The following is a 26,306-nucleotide window of genomic DNA, read 5'->3' on the forward strand; positions in this document are numbered from 1 at the left end:
TAGATTAGATCCCCTGTAAACTTCTGTGCTGGACTTGTACTGACTTTCAACATCCCATTGGTGGCTGATAGAAGCTTTTTCTAAGTCAATGATACAGCGCATCAAAGGGCTACAACTTGCAGCCGTCAGTCGGCAGCTACCAACATGCTTTCTGTCAGAATAATTCTGAGAGTGAACGGTACGGTAACAATCTGGGCAAAACAGTCATGCCAAAGGAAGCTTCTGAATTTAACTTGCAATCTTTCCCGTCACCCCTCCTGGTCACATGCAATGAGAGGAATTAGACAGTGTAGATTACATGCCATTCTGGAAATTTCCATCGCTATCACTCAAGGAGACACGAGATAAGAAAACAAGAAACAAAACCCAAACCAAGGCAGGAAGGGAAATCTAACATCAGGAAACCGCTGAGGGGAACCAGATCTGCTAACAGTCAGAACGGTTTCATCCGTGACTTACTCGCCTCTCATCGAGTTGGGGGAAATTTTCGGTCTTGATGGAAGCTATCAAGTGTGAGAGATGAGCACGGATGAGGTGTCTAGTACTGAAATCTGCACCAGCCAACCTACCTGCCTGCTAGTTGTGGTATAACCGCCCGTGGCTCCCTGGGGCTCCCTGAGGTCGGCACAGGGTTACCAGTCAGGTGTGCAGGAAGCCTGGGACCTTTATCCAGAGCCACAGCTAACACTGAGAATGCAGGGGTCCACAGCAGAACCCCATCCCGGGACGCTGGAGCCCAGTGAGGGAGATGCAGGAGGACCCAGGCTATTCGACTGGGTGGGGGTGGGCAGCAAAAGCCTTGCTGGGAGAGAGCAGGTGCTGGAGCCCCTGCAGGAGGGGTGCCAGTGCAGCGCTGGAGGAAGGGAGAAGGTGGGAGGAGGTGTCTCCGAGGTGGATAAGGAGGTGTTAGGCATCGGAAGGGCTTGGGGGAAGATTAGCCCTGATAAAGCAAACAGCATGTACAAAGGTCCGGGGGTTAGACAGAGCTGAGTGTGTTGGGTGGACCCTAAGAAATCTGACAGAGCAAGTGGTTCTTCAAGAGGTGGGCGCGGAGTCGGGAGGCTGAGGCTGGAGAGGCAGCAGGAGCAGACTGTGAAGGCACAATGTCCCGACTGTAGGGTGGATGCCTGGAGAGCTTTTCTGTTAGGAAAAAGGCAGGGATCGTAAAGAAGGGAGTCACAGAGTCAGAGGAAGACACTGGGACTGGCACTGGGCACACCCTACGTTCCAACACCAGCACCACCACGTTCTCTGTGCCCTTGGGCACAGGGAGCAAGGCTGCCGGGAGGGTGAGGGAGATAATACACGTGGGGCTGGGGGTGTGGGTGGGAAAAGGGCTGCGTTCCCACTGGGAAAGGCAGGGGACTCCAGCGGACGGTGAAGGAATAAATATGAAAAGGGGAAAGAGGGAAGAGAGATGGAAACAGATGATTTCAGCTCTAGGTTCCTTGAAAGCAGCTGCTCTTCTTTCAGTTTGTGGAAGAGTTTTTTTTGTTTTTTTGGTTTTTTTTTTTCCTGAGGTGGGAAGCCTGGAGACAAGAAGGGAAGAGGGAGACGAGGAGGGAGTAAACAGACCAGGAATATAATCCACATTTTGGCCTTTTCTCAAACTACCTTAAAAGACTGAAATTGCTTTTTGCTCATTTTTGGATCATCGCCTGAGATTCCTTTGTCTCTGGGCCAAGCTGCCACGGGCCATGAGTGACACGTGGAAGGCCCTGTCACCCGGCCCACAGAGGCTCTCAGGAAAGTTTGCTGCTGTTGCAAGTTTTACGGTGGTGGTTGTTTTCAGGGCCTGTCACAAGGACCCCTTTCCAGGATATGCGTGGCTCCATGGCCCCAAAGCTCTCATCCATCTATTGGAAGCCAGGGAATCCAGAGATCTGTTTCCATGGGGAGGAATATTACTCCCACCCCAGCCCTGGGGCTTTCTCAATCTCTACCTTGTAATTGCAGGGGATGTAACCTCTGCTTTCCTGCACCCCAGCAGACAATGTGAAGCCTCCAGTAATGCGAAGAAAAGACAGGTGTCTGGGGAATAAACAATACACCCAGAGGAGAGCAGAGAAGCTTGCCCTCTGATGATAATTGCATTCCACAGTGTGCTGTTTCAGCAGCCAGAAGCAAACATGGGCCCAGTGAGGCTCTCATGCAATAAGACTCTTGTCCATGCAAGATCAAGGGACATGCATTTTTTTAAGACTATTTTTTGGTCAGAGAATGCTCTGGAATAGAGACAGCTTTTGGCTTGGGATACTAGCCTATTCTGAGTCAGTAATTCTAACAGCACAGTAACCAAAAATGACTTATAATATAACTCTCTGGATATTAAACTGTTAATGAAATTGTTGTGAAAAAGAATAGCTTATGTTTTTATTTTAGCTGTTCTCAAGGTCCCGTCCCTATTTTAAAATCATTTCCACTCATATAAAGAAACTGCTTTATCATCTAATTTGAAAAATCAGTTCCTCCCCACCCCCTCCCAGGGTGATTTATTTTCTCTATAGAAAAATGTTAATAGCTGGCCGAGAATCTAAATGTTAAATGTACAGAAAAATGAAATCTTTGGAAATGAGAATAAATGATCAATTTTTCTTCCTTCAGAGATATCACTGCTCCTCCCAAAGATGCAGGATGTGGAAAGGGGGAGGAAACCAAGGATTTCAAATGTAAGATCCCTGAAAGCAGCCACTCAGCTGTCTTCTTATCTTCCTTTCCATCTCTGCATTCTGGACATTTATGGAGCACTGTGGATGTTTCTTGCTCCGGAAACTCACAGATCAGAGCAGATGACAAACATTTTCAGCAGATCACTGTAATGAAATGAGAAAACCACCTCCAGAAGAGACAGATACCTCTTGCAGAGGCAAGAACCTGAAAGAAAAGGAGGGCAGGGATGGTGTCACAGAGGAGGAGCCATTTGAGTAGGGTATTGACAGGTGAGTAGGAGCTGTCCAACTCACCTTGTATGGGGAAAGCTGAAGACCACAAACTGAAAGGAAGCACAGATGAAGAGCCTGGCTGAGGACAGACATGTGCTGAAGACACACATGAACCTAACTTAGTGCCTAGATCTCATCTTCTAGTTGATAGTAGCATTAGAAAGGGTCATATGCAGTGTTACAGAAATCATTCTGGCTGCAATGCAGAAGACAGACCAGAAGGGGGCCATCCTGAGTTGTGAGGCCAGGGAGGCAACTACTACACCGGTCCAAGCAAGAGATGAGGAGGGTCTGCACCAGGGCAGTGGTGGTGTAGATGCAGAAGATGGGCAGGTGCAAGAGACACCTGCAAGGTGGGCTCAGCGGGACCCAGTGACCAGTCCCTTAGCATCAGGTTTTCATGCAGAGAATGTGGAAAGCTGCAGGCTGACAGCCAAGTGTATAATTCATGCTGAGAAGGAAAGAACCAGAAAACAAACAAAAAACCCCCCCAAAAAACTATAGTGAGAGGATGGTAAAATGTGGGGGCATCTAGTTGAGAAGAAAAAGACAAAGGGAACTGAGTAGAGAAGAGGCTGAGTTAGTGTCATACAATCTCAGGTTTGGAAGAGGTCTTCCCCCATAAATAGTTTTCTAGTCTTTTTTTACATACCTCTGTGGATGGGGAGCTCATTACCAGGGAGTCATCCTATTCCACTGACACCTTTTGTGAGTGCTTTCAGCCACAATCTTTTTCTCTGGCTCCATACAGTTTCCTTTGAATTTTTACTTTCAGTTGCTCAATGACACTTTTTGGAAGCCTATTTGATTTGGCAAGAAGCAACTGGATGGCCTGGCTGGCCTCCCATCCTGCTGATGGAGACCCCTCCACTAGAGCAAGGCAGGGGCTGACACAAATTCACAGCGCAGGAACACAAAGTTGAGGGAACGCGCGTGGTTGCCCACTCTTGCCCTTCACCTTGGGTTTGAAGCCTCTGGCTGCCTGATCCCCTGCCCACCCTACCCCATCAGAAAACCACCAGTACCGTGCTGTTGCAGCCAGCAAAGCAGGCAGACAGGTAGGTGATGCCATCTGCCCCACACACTGGAGTGAAGGAATCAGTTTGGCATTCACAGTTTTTATTGCAGGTTGAGTAGGGGTCCAGGGCTGAGCCAGGCGCTGAGCTGGAAGAGATGGAAATATGGAACCCATCAGAGAAAGGTCGACTTCCACTGGAACCCCAGGCAACAGCCCTCTGCCCTCTGTGGTCATGATGCCATTGCGGTTATTGTAAAGGGACAAAGGGGCATTGGTGCCTGGACTGTGCATGGATATACAGAAGCTGCCTCTGCCCGTGTTCTCCCACTCTCCCCATCTGACCTTACAGGGTGGCAGATGAGCTCAGCTCTACTGTGTCTTCTGACTTAACTTTGGGAGAAATCCTGGCAGCCTGCTCGGAGGAGGAGACTGGTGTGGAGAGGAACTGGTCTCCTACAGGTCAACCATACTGCAGCCTCAATGCTCCAGACTGGATTCCCAAGGCAGCCTCAGAGTCTCATGCAGAGAAGGGGACAGCTATGGGTGGTGGATATAGGACTCTGTGATTCCCTCTAAGGGCAGGTCTGATTGACTTTAGTTCACAGTCCTGGGATAATAACTCGGTAATAAGAAAAGTGGTCCCATAAGAGCTAACTAACTTCCTTCCCTCCTTCCCTCCCTTCTCTTTCTCCCCCTCGGGCTCCCTCCCACACTTATCTATACCTGCCCTGTAATTACTATATGAGTCTAATGATAGCTTCTGATAGTTTAAGGAGTTATTGAAGTCAATCCTGAAGTTTAAAATAAATTTTTTATTGTCTGTCTTCACATCATTCCTAAAGTCAAACACCAAAAATAGGAATTTGAGTCCTCTGGGGAGTGAGTATCTGACTGTTTCCCCAGGGCTCCCCCGGTCTCCCTGGGAGACAGCCCCTGCGTGGAAGTCTGCCCTCTCCGCCCAGAAGGTTCAGATGGATTCTCTGACCCATGGAGTAAGATGCAGCGGCATCACTGGCTTCTTGACTCACTGTCACTAGGGACAAAGCTGGCTCCATTAGCCTACCCCAGAGAGAGAGCCCTGGCCTCCCTGGGCAGGCAGGGGAGGCAAGACCTCCCTGGGACTTACGCGTTTCCATAGGGAACAGTAACCCCAGCCACGGGGCCCGTGTCACAGCCCAGGAAGAGGAAGGAGACGTAGCAAGCGGTGGACACCAGGTTGACGAGCATGGCCATCCGGATGGCCCCGAGGGCAGATAGGCTGAGTTTCTTCACCAGGAGGCCGCCCAGGAAGATTCCCAGACAGGCACACGGGATCGCAGTCATCCCTGGGAAGAGAGCAGAGGGGCGGGAACTGTTAGCAGGGGAAGCGGGGCCAATCGCCGCAGACACGTGGGTGCCAGGCCCAGGGCGGGGCCCTGCGTGGACAGGACTCTTGCTGCACCACTGCAGTGGCATGTCCTCTGCTGTGCCCCGAAGTCTCTGTTAGGGACCTCAAGGAGCTCACAGAAAATTGGGGGGGTAGACACATAAAAACTTAATGTCTAAGTCATACACCTCCTGTGCTAAGTGGGGGACCCTCATGGGTAAACCCGCAGCGGGTGTGGAAAACAGCCTCTAAGATACAACAGACACAGACTGGGAACACGCACGCGCATTCTAGGAAAGCATCAGGGGGCAGTGATGTGCTCTTGGTGTGTTTTCGAGGTGATGCGGGAAGGTCTGGGACACGAGATCACTTGGGGATTTTCTCCCCCTTTTCTAATTAGGCAAGGAAGGGTCTGAGGCTGTTTAAACAAAAGTCCCAGAACTTACTGGCCTGTGGAGACAGTGTTTTAACCGGCTCCGCGGAGCTCTCAGGAAGTTGTCAATCAAATCAATACTTTCCGTACCTCCTGGTGAGTAACTGGCAAAATTTCCTACCCTCTCTTACAAACAGGGCTGTCTGCAAGGCAGCAGGATCATAAACCTGTGATTTCTGATTCTCAGAGACTCACGGCATTTTAGGAGGACAGAAGGATCCTAGGGTTCCAATCTCCTGTTTGGTTTTGCCCTGTTCTGATTCACTTCATCTAAAACTCAGCTTTAAATGACCATGTGTCATTTATCTACCGTTTAAATTGTGCATGGCCAATTTTCCAGTTTAGGTTCCCTCTTCCTCGCCAATCAACAGACCTCCAGGTCAACTGACTACATCAATCAGCTGGTATGTGCTAAGGGAATGCAAATTAATCATAATATTAGGGTGAGAAAAACAGAATCAGGGAGGCTGAGCTCTGCAAAGAAAACAGCACAAGTCACTTTAAAAAAAAAAAAAAAAACACAGGATCTCTGTAGCACCTGATGCTCTTGGATTATCTGTGCTTGGTTCTCTCTTGTCCTGGCATAGAAATGACCAAATGACCCTCATGACCTGGCCCCCATTTGCCTCTCTATGCTTGCCCCCCAGCCAGCCATGCCCAGTCCTCCCCATCTCTCCCTGGAACAGGCCAAACCTTTCAGGCCCCTAGTCTTTGCACTTGCTGGTCCCTCTTCTAGGACATTCTTACCCTATGTCTTTACTTGGCTGGACACTTTCCTCATCAGAGAAGCCTTCCCAGACCCCACCATCTGAATCCCACCCTGGGATTTCCTGCTGTGTCTGTTTCACTGGTTTCGTGGCTCTCCCCACTATGTGAAGCTGCCTCATGTATTTCTGGTTTTCTTGTTCCCTCTCACTCTCCTGGGATTCTTTCCACCCTGTTCAGTCCAGGTGCCCTGTGCCTAGCGTAGCAGCTGGCACAGAGGGATTATTTCCGGGATAAAGGAAACAGCGAGCAGACTGGATCTGTGTGAATGAACAAGGGCAACCACAGCCCACACCCAGAGAGCAGGCTGCATTTTGTTCCATTTCCTATCAGAGGCAGTGGGGAGTGGCACCTGGTGATGACGGTAACTATGGCAATAACAGACTTTTGGCACCTCTTCTCCTAGCCATCATCAGCCTCCCCTCTCCCCGCCTGATGTGTGTGCAGCCTTAGCAGGCAGGCGGTTATCAGAACTTCCCCCAAACTCCATCCTCATTACCTCAACCTATGTAGATTGAGTCCTTTTTATCTTTACGCATAAATCAATGCCATCAGCCCTTAATTATCTGTGTTGCTCTTTTCTGTAACTCTGCCCCCTCTGCTGATGACTCTGTGAGTGGCCCAGTGTCTGCGCATGGATGGCTCAGGATGACTGTGTGGGTCCCACGCCCTAGGTCTGCAGGAGCCACTGACTAAGCATTTTCAACCATGAGCCCTGCCCTGTGGCTCTCTATGTCCCCTACAGGCCTCCTGCCAGCCCCTCCTGCAGCCAGCCCTCCAGAGGCCATGCTATCAGAGTGATGATGCCACGGGCAGAGCACAGGGAGAGGGCACGCACCCTGCCTGCCTGGACTGCCAGCTGATGGATGGACCAACAGACGGGTCACCAGGCTGCCTCTCTACAGGGAGAGGGTCCTCCTGTGCCGAGAGCTATAACAGACAGTCGCTGGGAAAGAAACAGGTGCAGGAAGGCGAGATTGTTTTTTGACCTTCTTCCCTGAAGACTATTGATTTGTCTGTCTACAGAGAACTTAGGAATCTGTCCTGCAATAAAACACAGCCCCAACTTTGAAGCAGCTGTGCAACTGTAATCAAAATGTAAGGGACCGAGGCAAAGAAATCAGGAGGGGAGAGAAACTCTTTGGGCACTGGAGGGCAAAACCTGAGAAGGAGATGGTAGGTATAATGAAGAAGTTATAACTTTAATTACAGAGAGACACATTTTACCCTATCTCTGTCAGACAGGTATTAAAGGGTTGACTGCATTTTGTTAATACCTTTTGGAAGAAACACTTGAAATAGAGGATGGTAAAGAGCGATTAGTAATAAAGTTAAAAATAAGGCTTCTGCTGTCCTAGCAGCTCCCAGCAAGAGGTGCTGGGCTCTGGCCACGTTATTGTCCTAGGGTTTTAATTTTTTCAAAATTGATACATCATGTCCTGTGACGTGCACAGAGCTGAAGGAAACTGATGAATTTTTGCATCTATGTATATATTAAAAACATCTCCACCAGCTCCCGGGGCTTCCTGGTGCCCTGTCCCCCCCATCCCCACACCCCCAAGGGTAACCATCATTCTGCCCTCTATCACTTTAATTAACTTTTTCTCTTTTTAACTCTTATAAATATGTACTCTTTTATGTCTGACGTCTTTCATCTGTCAGATCCGTCCACATGGAGGCATGTGTCCGTGTTCCTGCTTTCTCATGCCATGTGACAGTCCACTGCATGAACATCCTATAATTTATTTACCCATTTCTACTCTCAACAGACAGTGGGGTTGTTTCCAGTTTGGGGCTATGATGCAGAAAGCGGTTCAGGATGCTATCCCTTATGCACATATAAATGAGTGGACCTAAATACTCATTTCTGCTGGGTATATGCCCAGAAGTGGGATGGCTGGATCCCAGCATAAGCATATGCTTTCAGCTTTCCAAAGCACTGACAAAGAGTTTTCCAAAGGGCTTGTACCACGTTGCACTCCCACCAGCAGTGCCCGAGAGTTCCGGTGGCTTCACATCCTCACCAACACTTGGTACCATCGGGCTGATGGACGTGCAGTGTATCTCATGGTGGTTTTAAATATGTGTTTCCCCGATGACCCATGATGGGTCAGCACCCTGACATTGGTTTATTGGCTATTTTGTGAAGGGACAGGAAGTGTTAAAGATGAAGGTCAGAAAGTATCACCTTGCCCATCCCTCTCAGGACATGATTTACTCCTATTTAATAGAGAAGACAGTTCCTTGGGGCTGGAGCCCTCTCGAATGCCGGGCCGGACTTGTCACAGCCTCAGTGGCCATCTTCACGTCCCTCTCCTTCTCTGCACTTTCAGAACAGATGAGGTCTTCTGTCAAAGGCTGTCCACCCACATTCCCTCTCTCTTCTGCAAATCCACTCTGCCAGCTCTTTCCCCTCTGCTTAGACACCTGCTCAAGTCCTTCCTGTCACGACAGCAATTGTCTCCTAGCAACAACACCATCACCACTCCACTCCCTCAACTCCAACCCATATCACTCGCCACGTCCTCTCTCCTTTCCTCCACTGCTAAGCTCAGGAAAATGTCCTGAGGTCAGTGTCCATTCCTTCCCTCTCGTGGGCTGCTCTCCACACCACAGTATGGGCTCCCCTGCGCCCAATTCACACACACACAGCCCTGACCCAGGCTGAAAGATGCCCTGGTTGTTTAAGCAACCAGAGGCATGTGAGCCTGCATCGCGCGTGAGCACTCACACTGAGGACCGCTTCCTTCCTGCATTCATAGCTTCCTTGACTCCCATGAGCCACAGATTTATTTCAGGTGCTGCTTCTTAAATGTCTCTATGACCCCCTCTATCTCCTCATGGGTGGTGTTTCACCCCCTCTTTTCTAACTCTACACATTTTTTCCCTCTGCAGACTCCACTCCTGTGTCCTCAACCACCCTGCACACACCAATGCCACCCACTTCTCCTTCATAAGCCCTCAGCCACGCACAGGACATCACGTGGATATAACATGACCATCTCATCCTCAGTAACTTCAAATCTGAGCTCACAACCTTCCCTACAGATCTGATTCTTTAATGCTATTTCCAGGTTTCACAAGTGGTCCCACTACCAGCCTGAGCCAGAAACCTGGGAGTCATTCTTGACTCTTCTCTCTGCTTCATCTGCTGTGAGAACACTTTGCCCACAGCCTGTAAGTGATGCTGCTTCTTATGAGGGCAAAGGCTTTTCCTTAGCATGCCAGCTCCAAAGGGCTGGAAGCAGATGCCTGCAGTCTACCACTGAGAAGACTGGTGAGGCCATGCTTGAGCTTGGGGAGAAGGGGTATCGTGACCCGTTAATTACGTCTGCCACGGGCACAGGCATGGAGGGGAGCACGTAGCTTCCCACCTCTATATTTGCCGGCTGTGGCTTTCATGCTGCCGAGAACATTCTGGCTTTTTTTATGGTCCTGACCAAAGCCTGCTAACCTTTCAAGATCGATCTTGATTCCCCTCTTCTTTCATCACATCTTTCCCCAAACTCCCTACTTCATACCGATGTATGGATTTCCTGACCTGTCACAATGCTTCCTATGCACACTGTGTATTTTAAGCTCTCTATTAAAGTGCATACTTTTAGCAACTGCCTCGGGAAGGTATATCTTACTCCAAGAATATGCTCTGAAATTCTTCTGCACACGGACCACGTGTGTATGCCACTGTAGGAGTGGCACGGTCTGGGCCCGCTGGCGGGTCTCAGTCAATTCTTACAGCATCACAAGCACTGTCAGCCCCCCTCTCCCCTCCCAGGGGACTGAGAAAGAGACTCACCGAGCAGCTGGTTGGCAGAAGAGGTGGTGAGGTTAAACTGCTGCTCCAGATACTTCCCCAAGAAGGCAGCGAAGCCAGCCACCACAGCAATCTCCATGCAGGCGGCCAGGATGATGCAGGTGAACACAGGGTTTGAGAGCAGGTGCTTGGTGACCTTTGGGATCACTGCAGGGAGAGAAGCAGAGGACCAAGGTCACACAATGCACCCACCCTTGACCTCAAGGCCCCACTTTGACCCATCTCAGTAGACAGCACCGGGAGTCAGCTGGTTGCTCAAGCCAACACGTATAATCTGTAGGTCACCCATACATAACTGCAAAATCTCTGGCTTCAAAATATATGCTGATATTCCGTCAACTAAACTGACAACTACTAAAGCAGGAGAGATTATACCATGCCTTTCCTTACAGGGCACTGGAAACACTCCAGTATTTCACAAGCTACGCAAGTTATTTCCACCTAAAAAAAGAAAGAAGAGTTTGAGGTTTGTTTCCCAAAAGGGAAAATAAAAATTATATATAATGAATTATAAATGTTCAGTATATCTGTGTGTGCGTGTGTATATATACCTATGATGAATATTTATAACTGTGTATGTGTGTTAAGAAAATGTATTTAATCTTAACAGCTTCGAAAAAGAAATGAAATTATAGTGTATGTATATGCACACACACGTATATATAAATACATAATCCAACCTCCAACCCCTCTTTCTTTTCACAGCCACATTCGCATGGCCAAGCTTTCATAAGCTCTCACTTCGGGGAGACTGAAATCTTGATTTTCACTCCTGATCCAACATAATCCTTCCCTACATAGTAGCCAGTGGAATCAGTTCAAATCATTTTCCTACTCAAAACTCCACAATGGCCAAAATTCTCCCTTGATATGATGGCCCACGGCCTGTCCCGGGGCTATCTGATTACATTCTGACCATGCTCCGTCCTCCCTCAGGTCCAGCCCCACCTGCACCTGGTCCTCCCCACCCAGGCCTCTGCACCCCGCTTTGCAGTGGGGGTCTTTCCTCCACTGGAACGCTCTGAGCCTGGATCTTTGCCCCATATGTTCCTTCTTCCTGAGGCGGTCTTTCCTTTTGACTCAAGCCAACCTAGAAGCCACCACCCACCCAGCCCTGGAGCGCAGGGCCCAGATGGGAGCTGACGGTGAGTGAAGTGCTTTGTGGCTTGCGCACCGCTTTAAATACCAACGACGCCAGAGCAGGTCTTGGTGAGGCCATACATTTCAATCTCCCTGTATTACACTCTATTTTACTTCAAATATGTGGTTTCATAAACCACTATGATTTCTTTTTAATTGGTGCTTTTACAAATGAGAGATTTATGTTTTTTAAATCCGTTGAAAGTCGTCACATTATTTGGGTATTTTCATCAATTAGAGTCCTTGGTATGTGGCCTTTGACCCTATCACCTCAACTGTGATGTGACGACATATCCTGGCAGCATGCACGTGGGTCTGGGGCTGGGGGTGCCAGGACAACCCCATCATTTCAATATTCATGCCAGTTTTTGATGTGTACTTACTAAAAACAGCTAACTAAAATAAAACTGATACATCACATGTGTGGTTTCATGGCTACCACAGCTTAAGATAATGCTAGGTTAAAGCAAATAGATTTAAAGTTGTTTAAAGAGAAGTCATGTGCAAATAACTTATGGTGGTAAGGAGATAAGGCAAAAAAATTGCAGAAGTGGACTAACAGTGACAAGTCAGGGGACCTCTGTTCTGCTGTAATCATAACAATGTGGAAGGCTTGGCATGCAGTATACTTGTTTCCACCTGTGTAAATAGAAGAAGATAAAACAGAGTCCCAGATGAAGCCAGGACTATTCCAAGTCTAGGACAAACCAATCAGTGCCCACGGTCATACAAAATAAACAGGTAAGCAGCGTCTAACACTGCATTCCAAGGTGATGAATTAGCCAGCTGTCCTACAGAAGACAGCTAATTACACAGGCTCAATCTCATCTCCTAGGAGACGAAACCTCTAAATGGCCCAACTAATTAGAATAAAATAATAATAGGAGATACGTAAGTTTTTAATAAGGTTAACAGACAAGCTCAATAAATCAAAGTGACAGAACAATGGGTCAGGAACCGGCGGATACACACAGCTTAAAAAGTATCATTTCTGGGAAAAACACCAAGTTTTAAAAATGAAACTCTCTATAAAAGATAGGGACTTGAGGATTCTTTGACTTAAAGAAAGAAGGTTATGAGAATGGGTGGAGCCAGCTGATTGGAGGCTCAGAATCACTGTGGGCTGAGCAACCCCCTTCTGTCTCCCAACCGAGAAACCACCAGACAATACTCCGAGCTGGTGGCCTCAGCTGTTCTGCAGTGGTTTTTTGTTAAACTACTCTTGGATTAAATAAATGCATGCAGACACACACAAAAAAACCCCCAAAAACTTAAAAAGGGTATGAATAAGAGTAATGATGGTGCGAAAACAACTTTAAATTCATGGTATCCATGTATTTATACCCTGATTTATGGCAAGTGTACTAGCCTTTATGTGTGTCGTTTATTTTTTTTTTTTGACAGGGTTTCAAGCATTTATGATAATTGGACTTTTTTAGAAATGTTCATTTCAAATAAACGTCTAGAAGAGGCTACACTTAAAACCTATGTTTAAATGCTGAAAATTTTCCCTTTGTTAAATCCACATTTTTAAGTTGTACAAATATTTAGAAGAATGTTGACTGTGTAATATTTAAAAAAGTGCACCACTTAACAAATATAAAAGATGAATATGCTCGGCATATGCAGAAGGTGGTAAGTATTTGTCTTCATGAATGAAAGTCCCTTGGATGTTAAGACTCCATCACCATAAATCACCACTAATGAGTGAACGCTGATTTGCTATTGTGTGTGGCACATTGTGATACTGTAATGTACCTGTGACAAGGGACTGGTTGATTATGTCATAAAACACCAAGCTTCACTGAGAATGGTGTAGATCACATGGGTGACCACAGTGCCTCCTTGTAATAAATGAATTTGAAAGCCCCCAGCTGTTCATGTTTCAGTAGCTAATAACACTGTTGCTCAGTCATTGTACTTTTTGGGCATTGAGGTATCTATAAACTCTGAAAACACCGTCAACAATCAGTAGGCAGGTTGGGGACATTCCAGGAAAACCATCCTCTGCCATAACTTTTATCATAGGCTTCATTTCCTCTGTTAGGCTGCAGACTCTTCAGATTTGGGGACTTTGGAAGAAGAAAGCACCGCAGCCACACTTGCTCACAAATAAGACTGACACCACTGGCATCCTCCAGTTAGGAACTTTGTTCTCTGCCTCAGCAGGGACGCCAAGGAGGATTTCAGTTTGATCACATTATCTGTTTGGAACTCAGGACCTCCTTGCCCTTGAGCATGGCCATCGCGGTTTATTTGGGGATGAGAAGGGCACTTCTCAACAAGTGCCCTTCTCCGGTTAATGGAACATTTTCATACTTCAGCAAGCATTTAATTATTCCAGAGATAATTCCCTTTCAGTGGGAAGGATTCCTGGTGGAGACAGGAGGCTGCCTGCTTCTGTCTTAATATCTAATGGCTAAGTTCACCTTGAATTAGATGTGACCATCATTAAGTTTGAGGATCATCTAACTGATGGCCCCGGGAAGACTCAGGGGGCCTTACGTACATGAAGAACATCCTTTTTCCCCTCTACTAGACTGATTCACCCCCAGAAATGGCAGCTTCCTCTTACATTCAGCTATTTTCCTCACAGGCTCTTCCTTCCATCCTGGGCTTTACTGCTATGACTTGCAGTGCTCTCAGAGAAGACTCCTTTTTAAAAATTCAGCCTACCCTCCAAAGCCTCGATTTGAGAAGGGGTATTAATTAGCTTGATCCTAGGGCTATCCCAGTGTCCCAAGCTTTCTCATGCAAATGGATTGTTAAGCCCATAAAATTCCACCTTTCCAAGGAGGCAGTAGCTAATGAGGTGGACTAGACAAATAAAAACTGGTGAACTGAGGCTACACCAGGCCACTGAACATACACAGTCTCTCACAGCCATTCACCTCCCACTTTCTGACTTAGCCTCGGAAGCTGGGCGCTGGGATGGGAGGCAGGCTGGCTTGGATCACGCAGTCTCACAGCTGGGGAAACCTTCTCACCCTTCATCAGGAGCACGTGCTTTCACCAGTGGAATGGTACAAAGTTGGGAAGAGTGGCAGGGGAGCAATCTCCAGGAAAAACAAGTTTTCTACCACTAGTCTTTGGAAGACAGTCCTGCAGGACTGAGTTTCTTGGGAACCTGAGGGTCTTCCAGGAGGGAGAAAGGCAGGTTTGGGGAAGTCACGAGGACTAACACTGACAGAGCATTTCCTGTATGCCAAGTATTGTTTCTACTGCTTACACATCCACTCATATAATCCTCCCAACAAAATTGTGATCTTAAGATGATTAAAATCCTCCAGTTACAGTTGAGGAAACTGAAGCAAAGAGTGGTTTCCATGGTTAGCGGAGCAAAGCAGAAACTCAGACCCTGGCACCTGCTGCCACACAGCGTGCTTATAACCACTGTTTTATTCTGGTCCTGGTTCTGAGAGGTGCTGCATGGGTTTAAGGACTAAGCATGCCTCTGGTCACCAAAGCACGGCTTAACTGTTAGAACTGAGAATAACAGGAGTTTGGGACTAACATCTACACACTACTTTATATAAAGCAGATAAACAACAAGGACCTACTGTGTAGCACAGGGAACTATATTCAATATCTTGTAATAACCTATAATGCTAAAGAATCTGAAGAACGTGTGCGTGTGTGTGTATAACTGAATCACTTTGCTGTACACCTGAAACTAACACAACTTTGCAAAACCAACTATACTTCAATAAAAAAGAATAATAAAACATCCCCACTTGGGTTAGAGAAAGTGACGAGATCTGACATGACTAAGGACTTAGTCCATGTTTCTTTGAAGGAGGAGAGGTAGGAAAGGGAGGGAGGGACAGAGGAATGAAAGAAAGAAAGGACTGGAGAGCCCAGAGAAGAGCCCTGTACCACAGAAAAGGCTTCACTGAATGAGGTTGCATGAAATAATGGCTAAGAACCGGGTCGAAGCAGCCAGGTCACTGGGATTTGAATTCTGGCCTGAAGACCGAGCACACCGCTCCATCCTGTGGACTGCCGCAAAGATGAAATGAGACCTGCTGCATGGAAAGCACGCGGCCCCGTGTTTCTGGCATGCAGGTAAGAGTCCAAGAGGACTGATGGTAATATAGCAGAAGCAACCCTTGGCCACGCTGGGAGGGCATCAGGCTTGCCGTGGGAATGCCTATGTGATCAGAGGTGGTGAGCAAGCAGAGTGGGGAAGAGACTGGGGTGGGTGGGCTGAGCTCCTGGGACCCAAGGGCTTTTCATGAAGATCCCCCTCCTGCCGAGGGCTGTTCAGCAGGTCAGGAGGTCGGGAGGCCAAGTCCTTGTTCACTGCCCTTCCTGGGAATTAGTGGTACCCTGGGAAGTGCTCACTGTGGGCTCAGTTATAATCCCCTTGACCCTCAGATATCTCTGCCTTCAGTCTCTCTACCGAAATTAGCCTTGACTTTCTTTCTCTTTCATAACACTGCTGTCAGTACACCATGGTTAACCTTCCCAAAAAGGGAAGATGGAGCCAGTCTACGCAACTGCTCAGTAATAGTGACAGTGACAGCCAACACTCGCCAGGAAATCAGTGTTGGATGGGCACCGCAGTTTCTTTTAATTCTCACAGCTATTACAATGGAGAGGGGGTGTCTTACCACCCTTATCTTAGACACAAGGACACCAAGGCTCCCTAGAGAGGCTGGAATCCAACAGCTCCTACCCCGGAGTGCAAAACCAAGAGGTGAAGAAAGGTAGGTTCCAACTCAGGTCTGCTTGCATTTCAGAGCCCATCTCTAAATCTTCAGGTTTCTGGGTGGGACCCTGAATCAACAGAAAAGTATTTTCCTGAAAGATGAGGCACCATGAAGCACTTCCCAACATATGGGACCCATGAGCAGAAGAGGAGAGAGAGATGGGGGGATCTGGGTCAGGTGAGATAAACAACAGTGTTCAAGTCATGACCAAAAGCAAATGAAAGAAGGAAGAAATAATGGAGATGTGTACAAACACCATCTTGGGGGCACAAGAGTGATGCCAAGGCAGAGTGGATCCTGGGAAAAACAACAGTTCACGGATCAGCATGAATTTTCAGCAGCTAACACGTTGGTTCCCACACACCCAGGGCAGGCTGTCACCCCAGCACCACTGACCCCACCGGACGCCCTTGCCCAGGTCCTCCTGTCTCTCCCACACGAGGAGCCACCTGAGAGCAGAGATGGAGCAGCTCCAACCCCACATGTGGGCACCGTGCCCAGTAAGAGCAGATGCTTCATACATGCAAGAAAGCATGAAAAGAATCCAATAAAGAAACAAACAAATGAAATGCGTAGTCTTGAATGGTAACCGGTGTAGTTTCTTAAGGGACATCAGCTATAGAAACAGAGATCAATTTATGATCACACCATTCATGGTGTTCCATAGGTCACGGGCTGTGGGGGGTGGGGGAGCAATTAGCTAAAACAGCCATTTCCATCACTGACTTTGGAGATGCCCCAGCCATTCTTTGGGTCGGGGTTAGGGAAGAGTACCGGTGGGAGGGGAGGCCTGTGGTGCCTGTTAGCCTCCTGGAAGTGAGTACCTACCCCGCACAGGCCCCAGACCGGCAGCCTGACCTCCAGGTCAGGCCCACAGTGGCTTCCTCACTACAGAGGAGCCCACGCCCCGCCCCGGGAACCCAGAGGAGCGTCCGGCACCCAGTCACTGCCAGCTCTGAGAGCGGTAGCTACCAGGCTCTGTCTGCTCGTCTTTGGTGAGGTAACAGGCAGAAGGTAACACCTCCCGAAGGTTGTGGTTTGAGTGAACAAACAAGAAACCCTCAGCACAGGAAACCAGTCTTTAGAGTGAAACCCAAGTGTCAGATGGGTGTGGATCCACCAGGACAAACCAGAGCCCATCAATTCCACTGATTCTTTAAAAATCACCAGCTCCTTATAACACCAGCAAGAAGGCCCCGAGAGAAAAGGAACAGTGTGGCTGCCAGTTTAAAGCAAGAAGGAAGCATCCACAGAGGCACGCCTGGCGTCTGCAAGCTGGTGCTCTGACCTGGGGTCACCCCAGTGATTTCCTCACATCAGGAGTGTGAAGCCAGAAACACACGATCACCACGGGATCTCGAAGGCGGACAAAGGAGCCTGGGAAGAAGCAGGCCCTCATTCAGACCCAGATATCGCATCTTTCCACGGTGGCAGCAGACAGAAAATGACTAAGGAAATAAAAGAGTCTTTTATAAGCAAACAGACACTTTTATAACTTCACGTCTGCTCCTGGAACCTTCTCTAGGAACAGGGTGCCCCACCTCAGTGGTGGCCGGGCTGACTGCATTTGGCATTCACAAAGACTCTAACAACGGGCGAATTCCTTCCTGGGAAGCTGGAAAGAGAAACAGCAGTGAGGTCAGACACCCACACTGAGGCACATGCCCATCTCGAAACTGAGGCGTCCAAATGCTAGTTCCAGAAGTGCTGGGTTTAGAGCCAGCCTTGAAGGTTCAGAGCCTTCAATATGCCAATGTCACCTTCGATACGCTAGTGTCAACTTCCAAGAGTCACATCAAGGCTGTCCCAGGCTTACTTTGTGAGCCGGTCATCCCACACCCATTTTATCTTTCTGTGTAACTGCTGGAGGCGTTAGCCTTTGGTGGAGACCCTTCCAAGGACCCCCACCAGCTCTGACATTTGTTTTCAACTGGGAGCTCCCTTCGAATCTCCAGGGGAGCCTGACACCCAGATGCCTGGGTCACCTCTCCCCTCCCCTCCCCACCGCAGACTCACAGAATCAGAACTCGTAGGGATGGGGCCCCTGAAAGCCCACAGGTGCTACTGATTCACATCCTGGTTGGGAAACAATGGCTCATAAAATAAGGTCCAGTCTTACTAGAAGGGCAATGAGAAGGCTGTCAGTAATTCATTCACAATCTTACCGAGGACTTACCGGGTGGCCTCGGCCACCAGGAAGTCTGCTGGGTGTGGGAGCTGAGACCAGTCTGCGTCCTACCACGACCTTCTCTAAATCCTGTTCTCAAAACCAGATGTCTCTCTCCCACAAACATCTCAGGCATTTCAATCCCTTGCCACTGCCCACACCCGCCTCCCAGCCCGGAAGCCCTTCCTCTCCCTCCATTCATGGGGCTGGGCTGCTGCATCCTTCACACCCCCGTCTTCAAATCCTCCCTCGGTGGTCCTCACTCCACCCCTTTGAACTCCCCGTTCTCCTCACCACCTCCTGTCCTGTATTCTAGCAACATTTCGTAAGCACCCGACGGGTGAATGAGAGTGAATGAAAGAGTCCTGGGATCACAGAAGTCTAAGAAATACGGAGCAAATAACAGCCCGCCAGCTTTCCTTAGAGCTGGCCTCCTGAGAGCCTTTAAGACAAACATAATGTATGAATCTCCAAGACAGTCATGGTAGACAGACAGTTTCCCAAATTACCTGGCCACGTAAACATACCTCCCTGTTACTGCCGTTGATTTGTCTTGCCCTGAACATCCCAGAGAACTCATGTTCCAAGAAACCTCCATTGAGAAATGCTGTCTTCTGGTTATTCCCTTCCTCCCTTCCTTCCAAAACCACGAGGCGCATCCACAGTGTGCCAGGCATCGTGCTAGGTGGCCTCAGCCACGTGCATCTTCTTGCTGAAATAACTTGAGAATCAGGGGGAGCCGGGAGCCGTGGCTGATCCAGGGACATGACCCCCAGTGCACCCTCCATCAATGCTGATACGAACACGATGAAGCCACTGACCAGTCTGGACCCTGGGGACCTGTAAAAAGGACTCCTGTGACATGACAGCATGGGAGCCACAGCTTGGCACAGGATTCCAAGTGTTTGGGAAGGCAGATGGCTTCCTGGGCCATGGAACCAAGAAAGAAGAGTTCAACGGGAAATCCACAGGAGGGCAGAGCACAGTTCTGAAGACAAATCACATGATAAAAAACATTCAGCCATTTAGCCCACAGAACAAGGACTCTCAGATCGCCAGGCTCCTCACGGAAACATCATGCTGCCAGGCACAGGACCCTAATTAAGAAAAACGCAGCAGAAACCGACTGCTAGCTGGCGGATCAGGGAGGAAGCCTGGCAAAGATGCTAAAGCCAGGGGCGTGAGCTGGATCCCACGGCCGGGCCAACGCACGCGGGGCCCCTGTGGCACAGTGGGAGACGTGGCAGTGGGGGCGAGCGTGGACCCTGCCCAAGAAGCAAAACACCTGCCAGGAAGATGGGCGAGTAGAGACATGTAGCCCAAAGTCATGGTGCAGGTCAGCTGAGCCACTGGGCCGGCAGACCCTCTGACTCAACGGCCCGGGTGCCAGGAACAGACCCTCCTCCCCATGCAGGCGAGTCACCTGAGGGCCAGCCGCGACACTCAGCACAGGTGTTCGCAAGTGGGGCAAACACAGGCCAAAACTCTGGGAGGGGCTGCAGGTGAGGACAGCTTTAACATACTGATCGCGATGTCACCCAAACATGGTGACAGTTGTGTTTCCTCAGGGGCACCCGATCTACAGTGGGGGAGCAACATGTTAAGGAAAGCAGCAAACTGCTGGGCTGGGCAGTGCCTGTCCAGTGACCCAGGTGTCCCCTATGTATCAGACGTGCACTGGGCACGGCCACGTGAGCAAAGAGGGATGTGGTCCCCGTCCTCTTGGAGCTTATGCGGGAAGTGAATGGTCACTCACTCCTGTAAGTGTCACACAATGACCATGACCCAGAGAGCAACACGCCATGGACGGGGTGCCGTCAGGAGGTCAGGAACATGTCCTTGGGGAAATGGTGTGTGACCTGATGCCTAGAGACTAGGATTCCAATGGCGGGAATAGCCAGGTGCAAAGTCCTGGGTGGAAGGGAGCCTGGGGAACACGGAGGACTCAAAAGAGGCCAGCGAGGTGGGGCTGGTGTGGCGGGAACAGGGTAGCAATGAGGTGAGGAGAGGCTGGAAGGACAGAACATCACTGGGCTGACAGCCACGTGAAGGGCTCGGCCTCGGTCCCATGAAGCAGGAGGTGACAACAGGATCAGACGTGTTCTGAAAACATCATAGTGTGGATGGCAGCCTGGAGGGGTCAGGGCAGCCGGGAGTGTGGGAGAGACCAAGAGCAGGATGGAGAGAGGTGTGGGTGGTAAAATCAGCAGGACCCAATGATGAATGGCACTAGGGGTGGGGGCGGGGAGGAGGGCAGGAAAGTAGATTTCATCTCCCCTAAAAAGGAAGGTCCTCCGGAGTTGGGCTCTGCCTGTTCTCTTTTGGAGAGGGAGCAAGCGGACATTAACAGCAGCAGTTTCTCCAACACAGTAAGGACTTCTGTTCCATCCACCCCAGACCGATCCCATTTTCCTTCCCGGCCAGTTCATTAACAGTTGAGGGGATCTTTGTGGGAAACAGAGGAAAGGGTTTGGAATTGGGAGTCCAAGGGCTGGGTCCAGTCCTGGCTGCACCCTTCACAGTTGCGGTGCCTGGTTTAACCCCCTAGAGCTCCGTGTCCTGGAGGCATGGGGACTGATCACCTTATCAGCCGGACTACGGGGGCCAAGCGGGAGGTCTGTGCAAGTGCTTTGGAAGTCATCAACTATCCTCTACATTTTGGGGGTGGTTCTTTATGATTCTTTACGGCCTGAAGCTGCACCCCCATCCCCCCAGCTCAGCCATCACCCGTTGTTCCCCGGTGCAGTTATCGTTTCTGGGACGGGAAGAGGCCACTTGGCAGTCAGCAGCAAGTGCACAGAGACAAGAGTGCTCAGCTTTGGCCTGCTCTGCCCTTTCAAAGATCAAAGGTGGCCTCTTCAGCTTTTAAACTGCTGGTACAGTCACACTCAACCCAGCTCGAAAGTCCATCAGAGGGTCAGGCCAGGCCAGTGCTTGCAGGAAGTCGGTCTTTCCCTTCCTTTTCGGCTGCACCCTTGTCTAGAAGACTCATTGTCTTAAGGCACATCTGTGTCGCTGCAGCCGGCAGCTGAGTTTCAGGACACTCTGTTGAAAAGTCAGTTTTTCTTTTTTCTTAACAGAGAGTCTGTTTATCACCCTAAGATGCAGTATCATGTCGTGGTTAAGAAGACAGGCACCAAGGCCATCCTAGGATTCAAACACTTTTCCTTTCCATCTGTAAGCCTCAATTTCCTTGTCTGTAAGATGGTGACAATGCCTCATGGGGTTGGGGGATTAAATATGGCAGTGTATGGAAAGCAAACGTTAGCTGCTATTATTTGTGTGTGTGTGTGTGTGTGTGTGTGTGTGTGTGTGTGTGTGTGCGCGCATGTGCACGTATGCACACACACTAGCAAGAAAGGATTCATTCCTTCATTCACTCACTCATTCATTTGTCCCATATCACCTATGTGCCAGGAGCTGAGCGAGGCAGTGGGAACAAAAAGATGAATGAGAGCCTCGTCTTGAGAACCCACAAGCCCTGGGCAGATGCAGGCCAGCAGACAGGCCACACCACGTAGCGGGGTAACAGGTGCTTTGCAGGGCTTTGAGGGCAACAGAGGACAGCAGCTGATCTAGCACTGGGTACGGGGGCCTGTGTGCAGAGAGGCTATGGGGAAGGCTTCCGGGGGAGGTGGGGACCAAGTCCAGCCCAGCAGTGGACCGAGGGAGGTGGAGTGATCCAGACAGAAACAGCAGCAAAGAGGAGAGTGCCTGATGTGTTCTGGAAACAGTGCAGAGCCTGATGCGGAGGTTAGACAAACACGTGGCTGCAGAAAGGGCTCAGATCCAGGCCATCAAAGCCCCCCTACCAAGGCAAGTGACACTGGAGTCACTTTCCAAATGAAACACACTAGCGAATGACAATTTCGTACATTTGTCTATAACAATCCCCTGAATTCCTTCCTCCCTCCGATCTAGACTTTCACAAACCATTCTGCAAACTCTGAGCATCTAGACTCAAGGAGGCCATACAAGGCGCAGTCCTGGCCACTGCCGGCTCGCGGGGCAGGGAAGGGGAGAAGTGGACACCATGCAGGACACAACAGGAGGGATGCGAGGGGAGGCGTGTGTCTTGAACGACGAATCAGCAAAATGCTCGGAAGAATAAAATGAGGGAGGAGGGATTTTAGAGCCAGGGAAGAAAGGAAAAGTTATTGGGTGACCCAGCTGAGATGTGAAAATGTGTCTTGGATTTGCTGACTCCCAGCTAGGGGAGATACAGGAGTTTAACAAGCCCAGGTATCTGCTCGCCAGCTGCCTGTTTTATGAAGTGGTTCTGTAACAGTCACCGCAAGTCGGGGACTTCTGGGTCATGCAAGAAAAAAGAAGGAACAGCTTTTTGACAGCGTTCTGGAACAAAACTCTGAGCTTTCCATCTCTCACATTCCGATAACAATTGCAAAACCCAATGGATGACGGACTTGGTTGGCAACAGACCTTTGAGGTCTGCTTCTGGAGAAGAGTGCTCTGGAAAGTGACTGCAGGCCTGAAGTCCCCTGTCACTGAACTGGAGCTCGGTTTCCTCACCTAGAAATGGTAATAAGTACTAACATCGACCTTACGCAGCTGCTGTAAAGATTAAACAAGACCCTGCAAGTTAAAGCCAAGGGGAGATGAACGACATGACCAGGGGTGCATGGTTAGGAAGAGGCTGAGCCGGATGTGAACCCAGGTGAGCAGCCCCCGGCTCTCCTAGGATCAAAGAGGCTCAGCGGGGAGGAGGACGGAGTGGCTGCTCCTCGACCAACATCAGCTCTTCTCAGGAGTCTTCAGTCTCTGCAGAGCTTGGCAGGAGACACAGACTGACGGCCAGAAAAGAAACCCGTTTGCAAGCTCAAATGAGACAGATGAGAAATGGCAACATAGAGATTTGTAGAGTGATGTTAATTCCTCTGATACGTGCAACACTGCTCAGTTTATCTATACCCATAAATGTGCAGCATGTTGCATGCAGACCAGCGGGGCTTTCAAGGATGCAAATCGGATGAAGATGGGAGCATCCGGCAGCACGGCATGGTGCTTTTGGCAGAAATGTCCAGGTGGCAAAAACATCTGGTCTCACGTGGAAAAATGAAGGAAGTAAACCGCTGTGGTCCCATCTCCATGTGCCAGCGCCTGGAAAATTTATTAGCACACAGCTTGCTCCACTGTACTTTGGCTCCTGGGGATTCTTTTAGACGTCTTCCTTTCCTGCTGGGACATCCTTAAGGTCCATTAATGGACCTGACGCCTCTGGGAATTGCTAATTCTAAATTAAAAGTTGTTAATTATACACTACTATTAATATACAGCCCAGGTATACACAGGCCACAGCTTGTGATCGCTACTGTCTGGAGATTCTCAGCTCCATCAACCCAATCTTGTACCGTCAGCTCAGCCACAGCACAGCCAACGCTCACCTCGTCCTGCTTTGGCGTGGCCCACACGCCTCCCCTGCTACAATACCAGCTCCAGAATACAAGCTGCCTTGGTCACCGCTGTGGCCCTGGCAGGGTCTCAGTAAATGCTGACTGAATTAACAAAGGGGTTAAAAAGTGGCTGAGTCAGAGCCATGTCTTCCCTCAAGACTCAGCTCAGCTCTGCCTCGGATCCAGGCGGCGGGCTCTTCCCTGCCTGTCGGCTGTGTTCCCGTAACCCACGGAGCTGCCTGCTGCTGCTGCTCTCAGCACATTAAGATGCCTCTGCTGGCTTGCTGGCCTGTCCCTACTCTGGATGGCGAGCTCTTTGATGGCACAATTATATCTTTTTTTATCTGTGCATCCCCAGAGATGAAAGACGTGAGATCACAGGTGCAGCTCTTACCATCAGAGCCTGAGGGAGGCAGGGCCATCACTCTGGGATGAGGAAATACCTGGGAAGGCTGCCACCACCCAGGTCCAGGGTGTCCCCTGCAAGGCCCTCTCTCATGCCAGCCCCACCTGTTCCTGCGGATCTGATCCCGGGGACACTGTGTGGCCGGCTGTGCTACGAGAGGAGCAGCAGGCATCCCCTCTGGCCACCTAGGAGCTCCTGAGGTGGGCCTGTCCAAGGAGCCTCTTTTATTAAGCACAGACTCCTGGGGGTCCAAGCCAAGGCAATATCAGAGGACACAAAGCGGGTGGCCTTCTCTCCTAACAAAGCCTTCTGGAACTCAGATGAATTTTAAGCTTTTCTATGGACAATTCCCCATTACGACCTCGGTAGAAGCCATCTATTAGACATGCAGTCGAACATGACGTTAGGATCTTAAATTAGCCTCTTGTGGGAATTAGCACAAGTTCTTTGAATTCCTCCCTGGTTAACAGGCGGAATTAACGGTCTCCTGCAGGTAGTGCTTGGATTCTCATGACCGCGCTGTCACTGAGGAATGGGGTCACAACTTTACGCTTGTGGAAACAAAGCACAGAGAAGTTAATGATCACAGAGCCGGGGAAGAACAGAACGGAGCTCTGAGCACCAGGTCACCTGAGGTTCCCTCCATAGCTCTTGTCGACTGAAAAAAAAAAAAAGGCACAACGTGTGAGTTGTGAGTTAAGTTTTATTTAGGGCCTAACGAGGACTATAGCCCGGGAGACAGCCCCTCAGCTCCGAGAACTGCTCGAAAGAGGCACCATGGAGGCTGCTTCCTGGGCTATAGTCCTCACTCAGTCCCAAATAAAACCCAACTCACACCTCTCACATTGTGCCTTTTTTTTCCAGTTGACATTCTCAAGCATCTCCATAGAAAGCAAACCTCATTACACAGAAGCTCGGTAAAGAGACTTTTACCAAATCTCTAAATCGAGCGCTGCAAGACTGTAGCGGCAGCTGCTGGCGGCTGGCCTGGCCGTGTTCCCGGTTCCTGTAAAGAGGTGACCGTCCACCTCTTTCCCACCCTGGCCTTGCTCTGACTCACTTCCCAAATCCAGCAGGTTCTTCAGGGGACCCAGCAGGAAGGCGTCGCGTGAACTCAGGAGCATTGTGCGTACGTCTCGGTGGGGAGGGGGCCAGGACAGACACCAAGCAGCCCTGAGGCTGCGCCGTGAGCGTCCTCACCTCTAAGAGACTGTGCAAATGTGGGAACCACTGGGGGTGCGGGGCTCCTCATTCCCATTCTGCATCACTGTTTGTGTCTTGCCATTTTGTCAGAAAAAATGCATTTCTTTTCCTTCTAAAAATGATCATGCGTGCTTTGCTGCATTCTAAAGTGCGACTTAGCTACTATCGAGACTGAGTTCATATTTCTTTCCATCTCTCACCTTTAATGGAGGGGATGGAAGGACAGAGTGAATCTAAGAAATGCACTTCAGATGCAGCTTTTCAGGAACACCTGAAGCAGGCAAAGGGAGCCAACTTCAAGGTCCTTCATGACTTCAATGTGCCGGTAAGTGGCCTGAATGAGTTCAAAAGGGGGCTATGATACTCTAGCTCCCTCCTTCCCTCGTTCACTTTCTTCCTTCTACGGACATTCACCTTAGCCACTGGGGTCTCAACTGGGCAAGTCTGTCTGCAGCCCCTTCGTTAAATGACGATGACTTTGCTTCTGGTTTATTATCTCGGGGGTCAGTTAAGCACAGCAGTGGGGACGGCAAATCAAGCAAAATCAATGTGATTCAACCTCAAGTCCCCCAGTGTCCCGTCCCAGGCGCCACCCTTCCCCCCGCCGCCCGCGGACGCGGCGCCCTCACCTCTCAGCTGCTGAAAGCAGGAGGCGCTGCTGTCTGGCTCCAGGGGGTGCCTGAGGACCCCATTGCTGGGCTTGGCTCTCTCGTATTCTCTCTCGGGGAGCATGGCCTGCTCGCTCTCCAGGGCGGGGTCTGAGTGCGGGGGCAGAGACTGTGGGAACCCGAACATCAGGAGGGAGGAGAAGAAGAGTAAGGCACCGCAGAGCAGAAAGCCGCCCCACCAGGCTCCGATCCAGCGGGGGTCGTCCGGGGTGATGTCCAGGTTACCTGCAATCGGCAAGAGCACAGTCAGCGGGAGGGGCC

General features: G+C 49.8%; 1 protein-coding gene across 2 annotated transcripts in view; it reads right to left on the reverse strand.

The window, feature by feature from the left end:
- Positions 1-26,306, reverse strand: part of SLCO3A1 (solute carrier organic anion transporter family member 3A1) — a 265,593-nt gene that overhangs the window by 33,012 nt on the left and 206,275 nt on the right. For both annotated transcript variants that reach the window (XM_031440508.2, XM_031440507.2), the window contains exons 4-7: positions 26,007-26,270; positions 10,321-10,485; positions 5,087-5,285; positions 3,968-4,106 (exon numbers count right to left, since the gene is read on the reverse strand). In XM_031440508.2, coding sequence (XP_031296368.2) covers positions 3,968-4,106; positions 5,087-5,285; positions 10,321-10,485; positions 26,007-26,270 — 767 coding nt within the window. The remainder of the gene's footprint in view (positions 1-3,967; positions 4,107-5,086; positions 5,286-10,320; positions 10,486-26,006; positions 26,271-26,306) is intronic.

This window comes from Camelus dromedarius, chromosome 29 (genome assembly GCF_036321535.1).
Source record: "Camelus dromedarius isolate mCamDro1 chromosome 29, mCamDro1.pat, whole genome shotgun sequence".
NCBI classification, from domain to species: Eukaryota; Metazoa; Chordata; class Mammalia; order Artiodactyla; family Camelidae; genus Camelus; species Camelus dromedarius.